Source organism: Carettochelys insculpta, chromosome 2, assembly GCF_033958435.1.
Source record: "Carettochelys insculpta isolate YL-2023 chromosome 2, ASM3395843v1, whole genome shotgun sequence".
NCBI lineage: Eukaryota > Metazoa > Chordata > Testudines > Carettochelyidae > Carettochelys > Carettochelys insculpta.
The window spans coordinates 90882572-90903656 of NC_134138.1; the positions used below are offsets into that span (position 1 = coordinate 90882572).

The 21085-nt window shown below is 41.2% G+C and overlaps 1 protein-coding gene across 1 annotated transcript; it reads left to right on the forward strand.

Annotated features, from left to right (window-relative positions):
• Positions 1–1603: 1603 nt before the first annotated feature.
• CLUL1 (clusterin like 1) lies at positions 1604–13630 on the forward strand. Its single transcript, XM_074985833.1, has 7 exons — positions 1604–1710; positions 3258–3406; positions 6287–6454; positions 7070–7514; positions 9823–9960; positions 11332–11546; positions 13451–13630. The coding sequence occupies exons 1-7, from the start codon at positions 1608–1610 to the stop codon at positions 13628–13630; spliced, it is 1398 nt and encodes a 465-aa protein (XP_074841934.1). The 5' UTR covers positions 1604–1607.
• Positions 13631–21085: the final 7455 nt, after the last annotated feature.

A 21085-nucleotide genomic window follows, 5' to 3' on the forward strand; every position in this document is an offset into this window, starting at 1 on the left:
ATACCTTAATTCATATATAAACTTGTAACTGATATAATTACTGTTGCTTTGGATAAGGTTTCTTGTCTTAAAAAAGAAGTTTAAGTATTGTCTTTCATTTTATAACTATAAAATAAACCGCTTTATAGAATGGCTGTGTATAAAGGAGAAAAAACAAATGAAATTCTTTTTCCTTAACTTACTGCATAGTAATATGTTTCAGTTCATTGTTCATGTATTTTTGAATCATATAATTAATTCATTTCCCAATCTCTTACCAGATTTATTTTTTTCATTTTTGACAGCATTACAGTAAACTCTTTCATATTCGGCAGCCCTGGGACAGGGAGGTTGCTGGATATGCAAATATTCTGGATAATAGAGAAGTACACCTAGCAATGCATAACACTAAAGAAAAACAAGATTCAATATTAAGAAACAAACAAAAACAGAGGCAGAGTATTTTATTTACCAACAACAGTTGTACTGCACACTGCAAACTTATACTGTATCTGCTGTATTATTTGTATTTACTTTCACTAAACTGCATTTATGGAAAACATAACTAACATTTACTTATGGTTAAAATGATAGTTATTTGAGAGTTCTGGAAGATAGAATGCCGAATATGAAGGAATTTGCTGTATTTTGAATGACAGTGGCAAATACAATTGGGATACAAAAGAACTACCTTTTTGGAGGTGAAGGAAATAACATCCTGAAAGATTTTCTTCTGTAATATGGAATGTGGATATTGTAGAGATACATTTATATCCTGAGCTAGTAACAAAAATGAGTAAAAATGATAAAGTGCAGTGTGTCAGTATTTAATTTTTTTGTGAATTTGAAAGTATGACAAACACGCTGAGTAAAATTAACAATATTCTTTTATAAACTAATGTAAAAAACCAGGGACCTGACTGATTTCAGCAACTCCACTTTACACTTGATACAATAGATTTACAGTACCGAAAATAATACCAGAATCTAGTCAGCAATAGAAAGAGAGAATGTTACAAAGGTGTGTTAATTAATCGTAACATTCAGGTGAGTATTATATAAAGGGAAAAAAATCAAGACTTTGGTCTTTTATCACATTTTTGATATTATTTACGAAGTTTGGAAATAATGCTAGAATTTTTACAAACATTGCTATTTCTTTTATTTAGGCATAATTCTGAGTACTCAGTTGAAGTCTAGTATTGGTGCTGTGCAAGATCTACAGCTGTTTGTTTGGCTTGAAAAAGGCCCAGTCTTTAAGATATGCCAGAAAGGAGCTTCACACTGTTTATTTAGGTATTTTCACGTAGAATACAAAGAGCAAAAGAGGCATATTTGACAGAAAGGTGTAGTCTGAATTGGATCCATTGATTTCAATGGTAAAATTTTCATATGCTGTGAGAGCAGGATCAGCCTCTGGTATTACAGTAACATTTATATTCTTTTTTGATGACATATGATACAGACTGTGAACCTTAGGACACACCTCTTACTAATATGAGTAGCCCCACCACTGGAATTACTTAGGGTAGTAAGAGCTGCAAATGGCAGTGAGTGTTTCCATGTCAGATTGCTAATGTTTTACAGTTAACTTTTATTAATTATTTTACTCCTTAAACAGAGAGAACATGAAGTCGTGCTGGCTAGTTCTGATATACTTGTTATGGCTGAAGGGCCATCAGTGTGCACCTACAAAAGAGGAGGCAAGCAATCCATGGGAACATCTGAAAAGTATGTTTGCTTTTACTATTAAGTAGGAATTGAAAGCTTCTGATCCCATTTATGCCATCAGATCTGCACAGGAGGATCTCTGCTTTCACCTAGAATCCCACTGAAATCTACAGGGTTATGCACAAACGTTTACCTATGCTGCTCTAATTGCAAGTGTGGGGCCTTAAGTTGTGTGACATTGGTGGTTTCTAGTCATGCTGAAGTCAAGCGGGCACAAGGCACATTCATTATAAACTCCTGTTTCAAGTGTGTCCATAAAAACTGAATATTTATACAAGGGACCACTGAAGATAGCTCATTTTTCTTTTTTATTTCTTATTTTTAATCAGTATTTGTCGTAAATTACTGGGGTAAAAATCTGAAAAATACATTGATTACAACAGGGTTTGGATTATTTTATTTAATTTATTTAAATGAAATTGTGAAAGTTTTCCAGAACTACATGCTGGACCCCTTTTACACGCTGCTAAACATTTATTAAAAAGACCTTGATTTAAAACCACTCCCTCCCAGCTGAGTGCAACAGCAGAGCAACACTACCACAGCACTTCAAAAAGACCGGAGCTCCAGTCCCTTTTGAAACATCAGGCCCAAGGGTGACTGCACCCTTTGCCCCACATCTCCTGTCGGTGGGCTTGCTGGCTATAACAGGATTAACATATTTGAACTTTTAAAAAAGAGGACACCCCGAGAGGGAGTATGTGTATAAGTATCTACTAGATCATGTTGTATCAATGTGTTATAGTATATATAGAACATTAATACAACGAGAGTTGGTAGAGAGTGACCAATGCTTGGTAGACACTCCCTCACTCATGCGTATCTTCTTTTTGGAAAGTTCAAATACGGTAACCCAAACTACAAATCAATTAAGGAAGTATGAGCCAGAGTGGGGCAAAGAAACATACATATATCTGACGAAACGTAGCAGGAAAGAAAGATATAAAAAGCGGAAAGAATGATGTAGGCAAGAGCATTTTATCATATATTTCATTTGTGTTCTGTAGTTCCCATAGATATTGATGGGATTTCTGTACAAGCGACTAATGCAGATTTTGTCTCCAGCATGATATCACTATTTTTGTTCCCAAAACCAGGGCCAAACTGAGTGGCCATGGAAATCAGTGGTCATTTTGCCATTCACATTCAGCAGAAGCATGATAAAGCCCTAAATTCTTATGGGGATTGAACTGAGTCTTCCAAACTATATTTAAAAAAATCTTACGGTAAGTAGTTAAGATTAAAAATAACATGTCAGCTAAGCAGAAACAGGTGGCTGAGGATTAACCTGAAGAAGATCACAGTAAGCTCCAATAGGAGCACATATCTGATGAATTACAAGGTTTTGGGGTAAATCCTCAGCTGGTATAAGTCATCTTTAGCTCCACTGACTTTGGCTTGCACCATCTAAGGGTGCAGTCTTTTGTCTGCTTAGAAATGTAGAGCTGTTTAATTACCATGCGTTAGCAGAGCACGTTACTGCAAAACAGCTGATAGGCCCCATTTTAAAATCTGGTTTGTTAAAAAATATGTTCTAATTGTCATAGCTTTATCTGAAGTTGGTGAGAAATATGTAGATGAAGAGGTAAAGAAAGCTCTAACAGGCATTAAGCAGATGAAAGTTATGATGGAAAGAAATGAAGATAAACATGTCCATCTGATGAAAACCTTAAAGAAGAGCAGTGAAGAAAAGCAGGTAACTGTAAATGGTAACTTCTAGGGAATTGACATCTGACCATTTTTATGTTGTTACTTGTCCAAGTTAGAGATGTTATAGGCTAGATCATCAGTTTGTGATCTAAACGGTAGTAAGAGGGACACACTTTCACACTGCCCTTTGAGCATTCCAGAGAAGTCTGTGATTCAGGAAGTCAAAATCTCCCTCTTGGTCCCTCCATGCCTCCGGGAAGGATGAAAACTGGGCCAAGTATATGCCCACAGCAGTGTATGCCTCCTGGCATGGCAACACAGCTGTGTGTCTCGGGGGGAGATGGAATCAAGACTGCTCACATCAGCCCCCGTCCACCACTTTCTACCACTTGCATGGGTAGCAGCTCCACATAGCCTACCATTTCCTGTGCACTAGAAACAGGAGCACAGCACACCAATGCAATGGGCACTGTAAATTCCATTACCCCCTCCTACTGGAACACAAGATGAGCCACACTCAGGCCCTATATGATTATATTTCAATAGTAATTAGAATATTGACTGTCATATTTGCCAGTTTCTTAGGAAAGAAGACTAGGTCTTTACATATGTATATTTTCAAAACGAGGATCCAATTGTAATGGGACCCTCTGGGTGCTACTCCAATATGACTAGTATATTATATTTTTGCCTGTTGGACATTTATAACATCTTTCTAGTTGTGTTGTATTATTCATTACAAACGTACAATTTATGAACTGTTCCCTTTGGCTCATTGTATGGGATTTGTCAACCACATCGGGTAATAATGTGCTTTCCTCACTGATTTTGGGACTGAAACATTATAGAAGGAGATCAGCACATGACATAAGGGGTATTCTAGTTCATGTACCAATACCTTGATGTATGTGTATTCATAAGAGCAATTATTCCAGAAAAATCAGTGAAAAACCAAACCCAGTCGCCTGAATTATTGTGAAGGGTAAATCAAATGTGGTACTGGGTTAGCAGTATTTGATCAGCTTCAGTTATGGCCTTAATTCGTCAAGGAATAGTACCTGCTAGCAGGAACTGGCTTGTTCAGATACTCAGAATGAGAAAATTCAAACCAATGTATAGTTTAGGATTCCATAATTCAAACTTGACAGTTTGAATTCCAACCAACACCACAATAAAATATAACATGAATGAGGGCGCCATAAAACAAAGAATATATATACAAGAGCTTCCCTCCCTGTTACCTGTATGCTCTTAAAGCATTCACAAGCTCTTTTCCAAGGACTTTGTCTTCATTGTAATGAGCCAGCTGTCTCCAGCTGCTTGAATCCAAAAAGGAACAAGCCTGGCTAATAACTAAGTTAAGGAGAGCACATGTGCTTCTAAAGAACCTGGAATTTTGTTTGGAAATGTAAAGTATCAAGAAGTGCATAGCACTGGCAGAGAAAGGCCACCCACCTCTATCCCCATGCGGTACTGAGAGCTCTTTCTTCTGTTCTAGTGTCAGCTTCATGCATCAGCTTCATTTTGAAGTGCTTAGCCTAATCACTGCTTGGCTTTGTGCTCTAACACATGTAAAATAAAGCATAAATTAGAACAAGCCGTATAGAAAGTGCCCTGCATCTGTGCAGTGTAGAGAGAGCTCCTAACATCTGGCAAAGGGTAGGGGAAGAAATGCTCTCATTCCAGGCTTTTAGTCAATAAAAGCCAATAAAGGGGAAATTCAATACTTACGTGTCTGCATTAAAGAAGAGGTTTACAGACAGCAGGGCACTCAAGTATTTGGGCTAAAGAAAAGTAGTGTTAACAAATGGAGCAATGGGGAGCAATGGAGCAATGGGGAGCAATCCTCAAAAGGCAATATTAGCTAACTAGGAGAGAGCTCCGGAGTGCTCTGTGAGATATGGGGCTATGAGCACAAGGGGCTGAATATCTCCTGCATGGAGGCCTCTCCCTGGTCTTCGGCTCAGCTTACCTTCTGAGATTGAAATGGATCTCAGAGATCTATGAGGTTTGCTGGGCTATCCGTTAAGAGAACTTCACAGAGTTTCCATTCTCCTTTCAGGGCTGGATTAAGAAAGGGGCTTTAGGGGCTGCAGACCACGACCCCACTAGCCTGGGGCTCCAGGCTGCAACCACTAAAGCCCCTGTGTTGTGGGGCAGTCCTTCCTAGAGGGGATAGGGAAAGGTGGCTCTGCGCACTTCCATTTCTGTCCCCTGGTGGAGCTATGTTGCCATGAGTACAGGGGGAAATTCTGTCCCATGCAGTCCTTGCCTGGGGGCTCCACCCCCGCAGAGCTCCCATTGGCCTGAAACTGCAGCCAATGGAAGCTGAGAGAGTTGGAGCCTGCAGGTAAGCACAGGTCCTGAAGAGCCACCTGTCACCTCCCCACGCCAAACAGAAGCTGTCCCAGGTAAGCACCCCGAACCCCAGCCTCTGCCCTGTGCTCCTTTGGCATCTTAATTCCCTCCCAGACCCTGCACCCCACAACCCCAACCTCCTGCCCTGGGACCACTCCACTTGGCCCCAGCTCAGAGCCCCCTCCTGCGTTCCTAACACCACATCCCCAGCCCCACCACAGAGTCCGCACCTCCAGTCAGGGACCTCACTCCCTCCTGCATCCACCTTCCTGCCTTAACCCACATCCCCTTCTGGCACACTGAATCTCTCATTTTAGCCCCAGGCTGGAGCCTAGGGGGACCCTCAAAACCTAATACCCCAGGGCCCCCAAAGAGTTAATCCAACATTGCTTCCTTCACAAGCAATTCAAGCAGAGGGGCTGTCTGGTCCTCTGTTAGAGACATAGGATAAACCACAAATAACTACAGAGAACATGATTACTGCTGTGCTGAAATGAGTGTTTCACAAATGTGAAAAATGAAATTAATCACATTTAGCTAAGAACTTGTAAAACTTTTTCTCAATTAGGAGGCTCTACGGCTTATGGCTGAAGTGAAAGAGAAATTAGAGGAAGAAGAAAGAGAATGTCAGGTGTCTCTGAGAAATCTCTGGGATGAATGTAAAACTTGTTTAGAAAGTAACTGCATGAGATTTTATACAGCCTGCCGGCATGGCTTCTCAACATTTACAAGTAAGGTAAGAAGAAAGCCTCTGGCAAGCACGCTTCCATTAGCTGCTGCTTCACCTAACCTCTTTACTTGAGCACATCTTGTTTTCTCAATAGTGCAGATATGCCATTAGTGTTAGGTTATCAAAAGTGATTTGATATTGGGATCAGGATCCTTGGACTCAGGCAGAACAGACCTCATTTGGCTCTCGATCACTGCACATTGAGCCTATTCTGTGATATTAGTATGATTGTGGAGTGAGGGTGACTCCAGTGGAATCCATGGAGTAATTTGCTTCAGTGGAGTTCCTGATCATAACCACAGTTTAAGATGTGTTGTTTCTCAGGAGAAAAACAAAAGTTCTTGCATTTTTCACAAATAGCACCAATGATTTCTGAATATCATAACTCAAATTTGGATGGGGGTTGCATTGTTATCAACTGGAATAACTCCACTGAAGCATTCATGGTTGCCCATTGCTGCTGTACATTAATTCCTCAATAATCTTTGGAAAATGGACTAGATGCCAAGATGCATTTCCTTCACCTCTTTGCACATTTGAAGAAATTCTTTATTGCAGCTGCCCTGTGAGGAGAAAGGTCTGATAACTTGTCTGACAGTCAATATATTTTTCCATTTGCAGGTTGAAGATTTTTTCAGGAAAATGTCTCCATTGACTTTTACTTTTCATGATGATCAAGAAAAAGACCTCCAGTTAAATGAAAAGACAGAGACGGAAGATGCACAGCTAGTACAAATGGAAGATTTATTTAGCCAGCTGTTATCGGATGTGAGCACAATATTTGATAAAAGCTTTGCCTTTTTCAAACAGGTGCAAAAAGAATTTGATCAGTCTTTTCAGATATATTTCACGTCTGATCCAGATTTAACTGAACCTCACTATATGCCTGCATTGCCTGAGGAACCTATCAGAAATAATGGTTTTCTAAAAGACTGGGGCATGCCAGGTTTCCTCCAGGTATTTTTGGACTTCAGCAAGACGCTGTTTGAAGGTGTCAGTGAGATGATTTCTGAAGCATTTGATGGATACATAGACAGCACAAGAGATTTACAAGAACAACCCAAAGGCAAGTGTTAGAAGAAGTTTAAACAGACTGTAGGGCCAACAAGACCTTGGTACTAATATCCTCAAACCTTGACAAGTGTTAATAATAGTTTTTAAATGCTTAGCAATTCAGTTTGAGGCTATAAATAACATAGCACATGCTGTGAGAAGGTCTGAAAGCCCTCTTGGATAAGCAGATCTGGGCCAAACATAATTTTGTTGGCCATATTAAAATTTGGAATAACAAAACAAAAGACAGAATGCCAAAGTCTGCAGAGCTATAGAATGACAGTTTAGGGTTTTTGTTACATGCTACACAGAGCCAGATTCCTGTAATAATTCTCAAAGCATTTGCAGGAATTTAGTGCAGCTATAGATTTTCAGATGGCTGACTGACAAATGCGATCTCAGCACTAGCCAGGAAGAACCACATATTGTGCGGATGTGCTTCCATTACTCCTAAAAGGTTGACACATCAGCAACGTCACCAGCCTTCACAAAATGTCAGGAAACAGCTGTGTCAGTCAGCTGTGAGACTGCTTGTAGCTAAAACAGGCATCTGAGGTGCCAAGAAGACACAAAGACATGAAGTGCTCCAGCAAATGGGAAGAATTCCATTTAGGACAGCTAAGTCTGTTTGTTTTGGAGAGGATGATGACAGTTTTCAAGGGCGGGAGGTAGAGGAGGACATCATAAGACAGGCTGTTGACACCATCTGCACTCCATTTATAACCATGCAGAGGAGATCTAACTTTTGACAGTAGTAATTCTTTGCAAAAACAGAATGCAACTTTGGGGTGCAAGGATGGTCAGAATCAAGGAAAAGTTGAGAACTTCCTTCCTAACGATCTCTCCCCTCAGCAACTCCCTGCAGCTTTGTGCACTATAAAACAACACACAAGGGTGTGTTTTGGGGAGTGATTTTAGTTAGTTGCTTTCTCACTGAGTTAGCTGACATCATGTGCAGCATATGAACCCATCAGCTACAAGTTGAATTAGGTAATTATATAACGGCTGCTGGAAGCATTTGTTTAAAAGATGATGTGCCTCTCTCTGAAACATCAAAAGTGCAGGAAACTCATCGAGGATTGACACTAGACAAGGTGGTCCAATGACGCATTGCAGTAGAGCAAAATTCATGGTTCTAAATAATTGGTATGGACAGTTTTGGGCTTTGGCCTCTAGCATATTGGTTTTTAAATTTACTCACCAAGACTTTGAATCTTTTTGGAGAAGATCTGAAACCATGTCATAGTTCTTTAAAATATCTTAATTAAAAATATATACACTGTGGTTTACATACTTTTTATTAAAATACCCCCATTTTAGCAGACTCAAAGTCATCAAATCGCTTAATAAATAACATCAGAGGAGGTATTAGTTTGCAGAGTGAAGGAACCAACTCAAAAGTAAGCTTGTTTGGATATTTCATTTTTTAAAGTGACAGCAGAGGTGAAGTAATATCACTTACTGGACCACTTCTGTTCATTGCATCTTTAAAGCCACACAGAGCAAACAACTGTGGAAGATATTAATTTTTAAAAGGTAATTTCAAATGAATGTACATAACCCAAAAGAGTATCAGTCCATGGACTCTCTTTTGCAGCCCATAAATGTGAATTGCCTGACAGATTTTTTCTTAGATAACAAAGGAGAAAATATTGCAGATATACTTCTATGAGGAAAACTGAGCTCTCTCTAACAAAACAACAACAACAACAAAATGGGGGGGGAGTCCAAGATATGAAAAAAATTAAAGTGTACATATAAAATATTATTTATATTTTAATAAAGTTAATGAGAAAACAATAAGTGTTTGAATATATGCTCGTACTTATCTAAAACCAAAATCCCTTATTTTTTAAAAAAGCTAGATTTTGCTACAATAGCGGTTCTCCCTTCTTCCATATCATGAGTGAACATTATCACAGCAATCACTTTTGTGATCCCACCCTCTTCTAACAGTCAATGAAGGGAAAGTAGCTGTAACTCCTTGACCAGTTAATTAAGTCCTTGAAAGCTGCAAACTGAAAGTTGAGAACCCATGTTCTACAATAATAGCCCACAACAATACAGGTGGTGTTTTGGACTCTTAATGCAGGATAATTTGGTATGTTTTTATAAGGGATTATGTGTTAGTGACATTTACAGTTTCATGGGGAGCATGCTTTTGTTAGTATTGTTCCAGTCTTGAGCTCATTCATTTTAACTTCAGATCTGGAAGTTTTATTAAAAAACGACAGCCACAATGGAGTAGGAAACAACAACAACAAGATATCGATGGGCCCCTAACTTCAGTGGGCTCATTTTATACTGTATATTCTCTTTAGATTCTGACAGAAGTGGCACGTTTTCAAAGATCATACCAGGACACAAGAGAACTCTTTGTAAAGAGCTCCGTCAGAATTCATCAGGATGCCCACAGTTTCAAGAGAGATGCCAGAAATGCCAGGAGAACCTGATGAGAGGTAAATAGTTATTTTCCAGCATATTCTACTACCTTGTCCATATTCAGATTTTGGTGCTCTGATTTTCTATTGTCCTGTTTGCATAATTTTGGGATTAAGTTTCAGCTCCTGCAGGTTTACAGTTACTGTGAATTCGTAAGTCAGAGAGTTCGTCCAAATGATTTCATTTACCCTTCTCCAAAGTCTCCACACAGTGTCAGTATTACTCAGTTGTTAGCACTCTTACCTCAGTTCCAAAGCAATGTTCCACACCAAGTCATGTAAAGTAAAGATGTCATCCTCTAGAGACAACAATGGGCCAGACTGTGATTGGCTCTTCCTGGGGGCAATATTTCAGAGGGGGTACAAGTTAACCCTAAACCATCCCATGCTCCCTTTACTCTGGCATACTTTTACTTGGGATTCAGTTCCTCAAAGGGAAAGTAAGGGCTGAACGAGCCATTGCTATAATTTGTGGGGGAGGGGGGCGTGAGCTGGTGAATGGAAATGGGGGGCATACTGTACTGTGTAAAAGGGTGGCAGAGCTCTGGCACACTCTCCAAGAGACTTCAGAGGAATTCTGGCTGAATCAGCTGGAATTGCTATGGAGACTCCTTCTACTGTGTGAAACATTTATAGCCACCCCAACCCATTTTCCATACAAACTACGGATGCCTTAAAATCTACAATGATGCCTTAAAAGCACCTCCCCACCCCCAAAATTAAAAATGCAGCAATCCAACATGGTAAATGAGAAGCAAGAGACACAAATGTGACTGATCAGTTTGAGAGGCTTCTGTGGCAGTTTTAATGATGTCAGGACAGGGTCCATTTGCTAGCAAAGAAGTTACAATAGCCACAATGAGTTCTTTGAAGGGTTTTTTAATGGTACATCGTGGGCCAAATTCTGATTTCATGTCCAATGATCATAGCTGTTTACAGAATCTCAAAACCTACCATTATATACACATTTACAAGTTCAGATAAGATACATATTAAATATTTATTGCGCCTCTAAAATAAAATTGGGCCTTAAAATTCAACAGTAATAAAAACTAACAGGATACATTATAGTCTCACTTGCAATGAACAGATAAGGAACTACAGACAATTAAAGGAGATGGTAGGCAATTTATACACTGACATTAATCTCTCTCTATAGTAATAGCAAGGTTTTTATTTCACATACAACACTACCCAGTTAGAATGAAGGGTAGGTGCTTTTAGGTGTCACATATGTAACCTGAACCCATTATAAAACTTTGGAAAAAATACCTTTGCTTTTTTTTAAAATCAAATATTAGTTATGAATCTATCACTGTACTTCTATACACAAAAATAAGTGTTAAAATGAATGCTTTCTGGTTTAATGTCCGTTTGCTTTTTAACCAGACTGCCCAAATGTCCCTGAGCTACACATAAAGTTTGATGAAGCCTTTAAGCTGGTTAATGTCTCAGGTGAACAGTATGAACACATCCTCCAGGTGGTTCAGCGTCACACAGAAGATACTTCCTACTTGTTGCGCAAAATGAAAGAAAGATTTGGGTGGGTGTCAGAACTATCCAATGTGACCATCGGACCAGGAAACATTTTCAATATAGTAAAGGTAAAGGCTAGTTATTGAAAGGGAAGTAACCACTGCTCAGTGATGTCCAGGCTCTATAGTCCACTCACACTTAAACTTCAGGAGAGGTTGGGAGGGGAGTGTGTGTTTTGTGAGTTATTTTTGTTTTTTAAAACATTAAGCTGTTTCTAAGATTGATTTTCAATATACTTGATAATCCCTTAATGATCTGAAACTCCAGAGATTAGACTCTATTCTACTCTAAAACCTTTTATTATGATGGATAACTGACAGGGCCAACCTATATCACTGCCTGACAGGAGTAAATTGGCACTAACAGGTTTGATTGCCCCCACATTACCTTTCCAGAAGAAAGGAGGATCTGTCAGGGGGCAACGCAGAACACTTAAATCTTTATTAGATCATTATTACAAAATTAGAGCGCCAAGTATTGAAATGTAAAGAATTTTATTACCTGCTGTTATCTCTACATTGACACTTCGTAAAATCATTGGTCATGCCATTACAGTCAGCACGTACTCTTTCCTCCATAGTATCTCTCGGAAATAGGCTTTTATTTTTCCCAGTATTACATGATTTCTTTGCGTAAGAGTAAGTGACTGCATTCCAGCTTGTGAGGGCTTTGGTCCTGAGACAACCCCTCATGCTGATGGACTCCATGTAGTGGAGCTCCCTTTTGTTTCAGAAAAATGCAAATAACAGGGACTCAGAGGCCAAACAATATTTCTGAACATTGTTTTTTCAATATGACTTCAAGTTGTCTGCTTGGCAAAATACAGAGGAAAAGCTCAAGTGTGATTCTGTAAACATGCAGGCCCAAGTGACTCCATCAATCATCCACTGAAATTAGTAGGACAACTCCTGTGCCTGTATGTTTGCAAATGGGGTCCCTCATTGTCGCATCTAAGAAATAAGAGGCCAGGAGGATTTTTTAAAATGCAGAAATGCTTACCGTGAATAAAGCACTGTACAAACACTAATGTGCACATCTCCATCATGGCAGAACAGAGCAGAGCAGAGCAGAGCTTTATTGCCACATCTGCTCTCCTCCCCTAAAATGTATACAGTAAACCCTCGAAATGTGCCATTTCAAGTTGAGAATAACTTACATTAACGTGAATTAAGTGCAACTCAAAATCCTGCTCCCCCAGCTCTGGCTCAACCCCCCAGCTCTGCGCAGCCCTGGTTCAAACCCTTCTGTATGGCCCACTTCAATCCCCTGCTGACCCTGGTTCAAACACCCCCACGCGGCCCTGGTTCAAACACCCGCCATGCCTGGCTCACCCTCCACCCCTCTAGCCCCGGTTCAAACCCCTGTGGCCTCAGATCACCCCCACCCCACGTGGACCCTGCTCCCTTCTCCGCCATGTGGCCCTGGCCTACCCCCTCCACACGCCTGGCTCTGGCTCCCCACCCCCTGCATGGCTCTGACTCAACCCCCCGAAAGGCCATGTGGCCCTGACTCAACTCGAACCCCCTCCCTGCTCAGCCTTAACCCACCCCAGGCTTAGCATTCTTGCCTGCCTCCCACAGCCCCAACCCACAGCCAGGCTTAACCCTCCCCATCTGCTCCCTCACCCCAAGACTTACCTTTCAAAAGGAGCTCCAGGTGCTCCTGCTGCTTCCCCGACTGCAGAACATCCGTTCTGCCAGGGAAAAATGCTGCCCACCAACTTACACAAAATTTGAATTACATGAGGTGCGTGGGACCACAGCCCACGCTTAACTTGAGGGACTACTGTATTGACATGAATCTGGAAGGCTGCACCTCGCTTCACGAAAAAGCCACTAGGTGAAAACTCCTATGCTTAAAAAGGCCCTCTCTTTTCATTTTCTATCCTGAAAATGAGAGGATGCAAAATGGGTATTAACAAATTGACAAAATGTGCTGGGTACAATAACCAAACCAGGTTGTTCTATTTCAGGTGTCACCAAGTGCCCAAGGAGCAGATTCTTTCAGTCTGAATGAAACAGTGGTAGATGTGAATATTCTGACTTCACCTACTTTCACAATTAAGGTTCCTCATGATTTAGACATTCAGAGCTCTGAATTCATTGAACATGTAGCTGAGAAAGCACTGCAACTTTACAAGCAAAATTTTTAAGGGTGGTAAGTTGTTTCTCCTGGTATAGTGAACTTAAACCTTAGTATACATCTCTTTTTTCTGCATTGCAAGTGACTTAAGATGAAACAGGATTAGGTCAATGATACAATTTATGTGTGTCTCTCCAAAATATAGATGAAAGGTAAAAGTGGTATGAAAAGCAAAACCAAATGCTCAGTGTTTTGGTCTGTAAAATTCAGACCTGCCATGATAATATCTGTAGACCACACCTATTAATATGTTAAATCCTCCAACTCCAAGTAGTAGCCAGGGCAAGATAATATTGAGACAAGTGCTTTGTCCAAAGATAACTACGTCACACTTACAGAAGAGCACACTGGGGGCTTGCATTAGATCCCATGCCTTCATGTTCATTAATCAAAGAGAAAAAAAAAACCCCCAAAACACTGATCAGTCTGGTCATAGGTTAGTTCATCTTGCTTTGCTTAACGCTTTTTGAATATAGGCTATGTCTACACTAGCCCCCCCTTTTGAAAGAGGGGTGCTAATGAGACACTTTGGGATATGCTAATGAGGTGCTGCACAGAATATTCAGTGCCTCATTAGCATAATGGCAGCCACAGCACTTTGAAAGTGCCACTTTCAATCGCGCTTGGCTCGTCTACACAGGGTCCTTTTCGAAAGGTTCCCACACACTTTGAAATCCCCTTATTCCTAGAATCAAATAAGAATAAGGGAATTTTGAAGTGTGTGAGGGCCTTTCGAAAAGGACCCTGTGTAGATGAGCCACACGCAATTGAAAGCAGCACTTTCAAAGTGCCAGGGCGGTCATTATGCTAATGAGGTGCTGCATATTCATTGCAGTGCCTCATTAGCATATCCCAAAGTGTCTCATTAGCATCCCCCTTCTGAAAGAGGGGGGTCTAATGTAGACATAGCTGTAGAGAAGGAGAAATTCAGATTAGATGTAGTGACATGCAAGAGCTCATTAGAATATTCTGTCATACAGTCTTGGCATAAATACTGCTCTCTAGACTCACATACAAAGGGGAAGCTTCACATATTTCCTCCCACCATTTGTGTGGAAGGGGACTTGGCCATTCTCTCTCCTCTGGGTCTCACAGATGCTGTACTGCATGTTTAGGGATCTCAGGAGGGAAGAGCAGGCTGGAGAGGTGCATGATATTCTCTAATCCTAAGGAGGTTCCCCAGAAAAGATACTTATTACATCTTCCATGGAGCCCACGCACTCTCTGCAGTGAGGGCTGCTCGCACAGTTCTGTGTTGCACTGAGAACAGAACCTGCTGAGGGCCAGAATCTCTATGAAGGCTCAGGCCTCCATGCAAATGACCTTGCCATCCCATGCATCCACTGAGACAGCACTGGGCTGGGGCAGATGCTATGACCTTTAGGTGGGGATGAGGTGGGCAAATCCTCTCCTTTACAGAGCAGGGTGTGTGTGTGGGGGGCGGAAATCTTTGTGAGTGGGTGAGCAGAATCTCTCAGCGATTTCCAGAGTTACCAACTCCTAATTTTAATCACCAGTCTTTGGTGGGTGTTTTCTTTAAAGCTCCATCTCCTGGAGTTTATGATTATTTGTAAATCACAGCTTTTTTTCTTAATATATTTCAGGTCTGAAGAGAAATATCTGGAAAAGGGGGGGCTCAGCTCATTAGGAAGGCTCAAAAGCCCTCAGGCAAATAAAAAGAACACAACATTGTGTATACAAGACAAGGCAATTGTTTCACAAACGCACTATGGTCACTTACACACTGCACAAGGCAAACTTTATCTTTCCCACCTAGGCAAGAAGATCTATGGAATGTCTTCCACTTTAAATCCTCCATCCTCTGCTTATAGTGAAGTACTCTAAAGTTCAGTGTGCAGAGAATTGTTCTGTGAAAAGGTTTTTAAAATGTTTGCTGACAAACAATATATTGTTTAATACATTTTGTGACATAAGGATTCAATATTGATAGCAATTTAATTGATTGCACAGCAAATTAAAATCCACATAAATTTGCATCCATTTAAATGAAAAATTATATGGAGTTATGGTACATTATGTGGTTCTTGGTTACCAGTTTTAATCCCAGTCTTACAAAGGCTTGAATGTGTATTCAGTTTCAACCATGCAAGTTGTCCTCATTGCCCTAAATGCTATTACTTGCATGCTTAAACACATGGTTAACACTTTGCAGAACTAGGGTCTAAATTCCTTGCACGCGCAGCTAAGAATGAACCAGCCGAATCTGAATTTGTATGTAATATATAAATACAAGTATTCTGACATTCTGTTTCTTGTTTCATTGCTTTGTAGTTATAATATAATGTATAGTAAGTGGCTTTTTAAAAAAATTGTGATGAACCAATTCTTCAGCTTTTTACATAGTTTACTTGCAGTTTTCAAATAAAGTAATTTTTAACAGGGCAATAAATATTTTCATCCAGAAAAAGTTTGTTTTCCCCATTTTACATGTTTGCTTGACTTTCTATGTAAAATATACACCTCTTATGCTATAATACCCTCAGTCCTATGAACTCTGCAATTTCACTTGCTTGCAGTGCTCGCCAGCAAAGCCTACACATCAAAGTTGTTTTCAAATAACAGCCATTACTTCTAAATAATTATCTTAGGCTATGTCTATGCTAGCCCCTTCTTTTCGAAAGGGGCATGGTAATGAGCGAGGTTGGAAGATGCTAATGAGGTGTTGCCATGAATATGCAGTGCCTCATTAGCATAATGGTGGCTGTGGCAATTTGAAAGTGCCTCTTTTGAATAGTGCACCGCCTGTGTAGACGGGGGACTTTTGAAAGGACCCCCAAGTCTTCGAAAGCCACTTATTCCTAAAACCAAATAGGAATAAGGGCTTTTGAAGAATGGGGGGGGTCCTTTTGAAAGGTCCCCGTCTACACAGGCAGAGCGCAATTTGAAAGTGGCACTTTGGAATTGCTGTGGCTGCCATCGTGCTAATGCGGTGCTGCATATTCATGGCAGTGCCTCATTAGCATCTTCAGACGTCACTCATTACCAAGCCCCTTTCGGAAAAAAGGGGCTAGTGTAGACATAGCCTTCGGGTCCACACAACACAACTGCAATTTTGCAATAGTGGTCGGCTTATTTCAGAATTGGTAGACTTCATTCTGTGAGGAATAATGTGCTAAGACAGGGAATACGGTTTATTCTGAAATAAGCGTTAGTGCATCTAATGGCTCTATTTTAAAAAAAGGCTTTATGTATTCAGATTCAGTACAGTATTTTGAAATAGCTAAGAGCTGTTTTGAAATGCATTTTGTGTGAAGCTGTGTTATTTCAAAATAAGCTATTTTGGAATAGCTCTTCTGGAATAGTTTATTTCGAAATAAGGCTGCTGTGCAGACATATGCCAAGGCTAGGTCTACGTTAGAGAGTTTTGTGACAAAACTGGGGTTATGCTGACAAAACTCACAGAGCGTCTACACACAAAGTGCTCTTTGTCCACAGAAATTGTTGACAAAAAAGATATGTAGACGCTCTGCAGGGTCCTTTTGTCAACAGAGCAGATCAAGAGATCCTTTTGATGTTTTTATGTGGACACACGATCTATCAATGGACGTTTTGTTGGAACATCTCTTCTGACAGTAATTTCTGTGGACAGATGCTTCTAGTGTAGACATAGCCCAAGAGTGATATTTAGCTCAAAGAACATTTCCCCATTCTCAGCTGTATTTTTTTACTCGCTTTTATTTCCAAGTGCACAAAATGTTAGTTTCCAATATAATAAAGCTGCATTTTTTGATACCATATTCTTCTTCTTCACTTCTACTTACCTAAAAATGTAAGAGTTTTAACCAGGTCAGTTTTTGCTTGAGTTCTCTTTATTTCCTTTATTTGTCAAGACACATTGTTGGAGCAGGAGAAGTTATCGCCAATGCAAGGAACTATGCAGAACTGAGAGGAGCTGAAGTTTTAACATAGCTAGTACCAGTTGCAACCCCCTGCCCTGAGAAGTGAAGAGCAGCCACAATTCCCATGTAAATTGGCACATCTCAGGACTGGGCACTAAATAAGTAATGATGAAGCTTCTAAAATGCTTATCTTCACATGACTTTGTAAGTATCAGAGGGGTACCCATGTTAGTCTGTATCTGCCAAAACAACCAGAAGTCCTGTGGCACCTTATAGATTCAGACTTACTGGAGCATAAGCTTTCGTATACAAAGACCCGCTTTGTCCATTACTCTGTTTTAAAAATTAATTTTAAAGGAACAAAGGAAATGTGTCACGTCATTCTTATTTTAAAATTAATGTAAGTGTAATTTTACTACACATCATGAGTAATAATAAGCTGGAATAGATATTAAAGGATATTTTAATATATTGGGGGGTGGGGCCTTTCGACTGTGTTGTCCCAGGGCCCTATCTGTTCTTAATGTGACCCTGGTCATGGGCTGTTGTACTGTGAGTTAAAGCACAATTCCCTGGGGTATACCCAGCACAAGGTTATACAACAGAAGTTACAGCTAGTTGAGCATATTTGCAGAATGAATGACGAACACAAAGTCAAGACCCTGCTACTTGGGATAATGGACGGTTCGAATGGGAGAGGCAGAGCCCACAGAGAATGGGTAAAGTATCGGAGGGGTAGCCGTGTTAGTCTGGATCTGTAACAGCAACGAAGGGTCCTGTGGCACCTTATAGACTAACAGAAAAGTTCTGAGCATGAGCTTTCATGAGCACAGACTCGCTTCATCAGATGCTGGTCTTGGAAATCTGCAGGGCCAGGTATAAATAAGCCAGAGCAAGGGTGGGGATAACAAGGTTAGCTCAGTCAGCAAGGGTGAGGCTTACTACCAGCAGTTGATCTGGAGGTGTGAACACCAAGAGAGCGGAAGCTGCTTTTGTATTTAGCCAGCCATTCGCAGTCTTTGTTTAAGCCTGAGCTGAGGGCGTCGAATTTGCAGATGAATTGTAGCTCAGAAATTTCTCTTTGGAGTCTGGTCCTGAAATTTCTTTGCTGTAGGATAGCTACTTTTAAGTCTGCTACTGTGTGACCTGGGAGATTGAAGTGCTCTTCTATGGGTTTTTGTATATTGCCATTTCTGATATCTGATTTGTGTGCGTTTATTCTTTTACGTAGAGACTGTCCAGTTTGTCCGATGTACATAGCAGAGGGGCACTGCTGGCACATGATGGCAAAAATTATATTGGTAGATGTGCAGCTGAATGAACCCACGATGGTGTGGCTGATCTGGTTAGGTCCTGTCATGGTGTTGCTGGTGTAGATATGTGGGCAGAGCTGGCAACGAGGTTTGTTGCCTGGATGGGTCCCTGAGTTAGAGTGACTGTGCTGCGGTGTATAGTGCTGGTTAGGATTTGCTTCACTTTGGCAGGTTGCCTGTGGGCAAGGACTGGTCTGCCTCCCAAGGCCTGTGAAAGTGGGGGATCAAAGTGGGGTACCGCTGAACTTTACTAAAATAAGACAGGAGATTTCCATTAGACACTTCACTACTCTACAGAGGAAAAAGGACTGCAAGCTGTCTAAACTCCTGCCTGCCACACAGAGCCACAGCAGTGGTACCACTAACTCAGCCAGCAATATCGTCAATCTGTCCAGCTACACACTCAGCTCAGCAGAAAAGTCTGCTCTTTCTCGGGCACTCTCTTTTTGCCCCACCACCCGCACAAACATAATCCAGTTCTGCGGTGATCTGGAAGCCTACTTTCGCTGTCTCAGACTCAAAGAATACTTTCAACACAACACTGACGAGCACACCGTTACACAGACACCCTCCCAGCAGCACAAGAATAACTCCCCATGGACTTCTCCTGAGGGTAGAAATAACAGTCTGGACCTATATATAGAATGCTTCCGCCGACGCGCACAGGCAGAAATCGTGGAGAGACAGCATCGTTTGCCTCACAACCTCAGTCGCGCAGAATGCAGTGCCATCCACAGCCTCAGAAACAACCCTGACATTATAATCAAAGAGGCAGATAAAGGAGGAGCTACTGTCATCATGAACAGGTCTGACTACCAGAAGGAGGCTTCCAGACAACTCTCCAATATCAAATTTTCCAGGCTACTTTCCTCAGATCCCACCGAGGAATACACTAAGAAACTACACCATCTACTCAGGACACTCCCTACACAAGCACAAGAACAGATTTATACCAACACACCTCTAGAGCCCCGTCCGGGGCTATTCTACCTACTACCCAAGATCCACAAACCTGGAAATCCTGGATGCCCCATCATCTCGGGCACTGGCACTCTCACTGAAGGACTGTCTGCTTATGTGGACTCTCCTCAGACACTATGCCACCAGCACTCCCAGCTATCTCCGAGACACCACTGACTTCCTGAGAAAACTGTAATACATTGATGAACTTCCAGAAAACACTATCCTAGCCACCATGGATGTAGAGGCTCTCTATACCAACATCCCACACAAAGATGGAATAAAAAGCAGTCAAGTAGCACTTTAAAGACTAGCAAAATGGTTTATGAGGTGAGCTCTCGTGGGACAGACCCACTTCTTCAGACCATATCCAGACCAGAACAGACTCAATATTTAAGGCACAGAGAACCAAAAACAGTAAGCAAGAAGAAGTGGGTCTGTCCCACGAAAGCTCACCTAATAAACTATTTTGCTAGTCTTTAAAGTGCTACTTGACTGCTTTTTGTTTTGATAGTGTATAGACTAGCACGGCTTCCTCTCTGTTACTATTTAAAGATGGAATAAACACTGTCCGGAACAGTATCCCTGATGATGCTACAGCACATCTGATGGCTGAGCTCTGTAACTTTATCCTAACACACAACTATTTCAGATTTGGCAACGATATATACCTTCAAATCAGCGGCACAGCTATGGGTACCTGCATGGCCCCTCATTTGCCAATATTTTCATGGCTGACCTGGAACAGCACTTCCTTAGCTCTCGTTCACTAATGCCCCGTCTCTACTTACACTACATTGATGACATCTTCATCATCTGGACCCATGGGAAGGAGACTCTGGAGGAATTCCACCGGGACTTCAACAACTTTCACCCCAACATCAACCTCAGCCTGGAACAGTCCACACAGGAGATCCACTTCCTCGACACCACGGTGCTAATACACAAGGACCACATCAATACCACCCTGTACTGTAAACCCACTGACCACTACACCTACCTTCATGCCTCCAGCTTCCATCCCAGACACACCACACGATCTATTGTCGACAGCCAAGCACTAAGATATAACCGCATTTGGTCCAACCCCTCTGACAGAGACAAACACCTACAGGATCTCTACCAAGCATTCTTGAAACTGCAATACCCACCTGAGGAAGTGAAAAAACAGATCAACAGAGCCAGACGTGTGCCACGAAGCTTCTAACTACAGGACAAGCCCAAGAGAGAAACCAACAGAACTCCACTAGCCATCACCTACAGTCCTCAGCTAAAACCTCTACAGCGCAGAATCAGGGATTTACAAGCCATCCTGGACAACAATCCCCCACT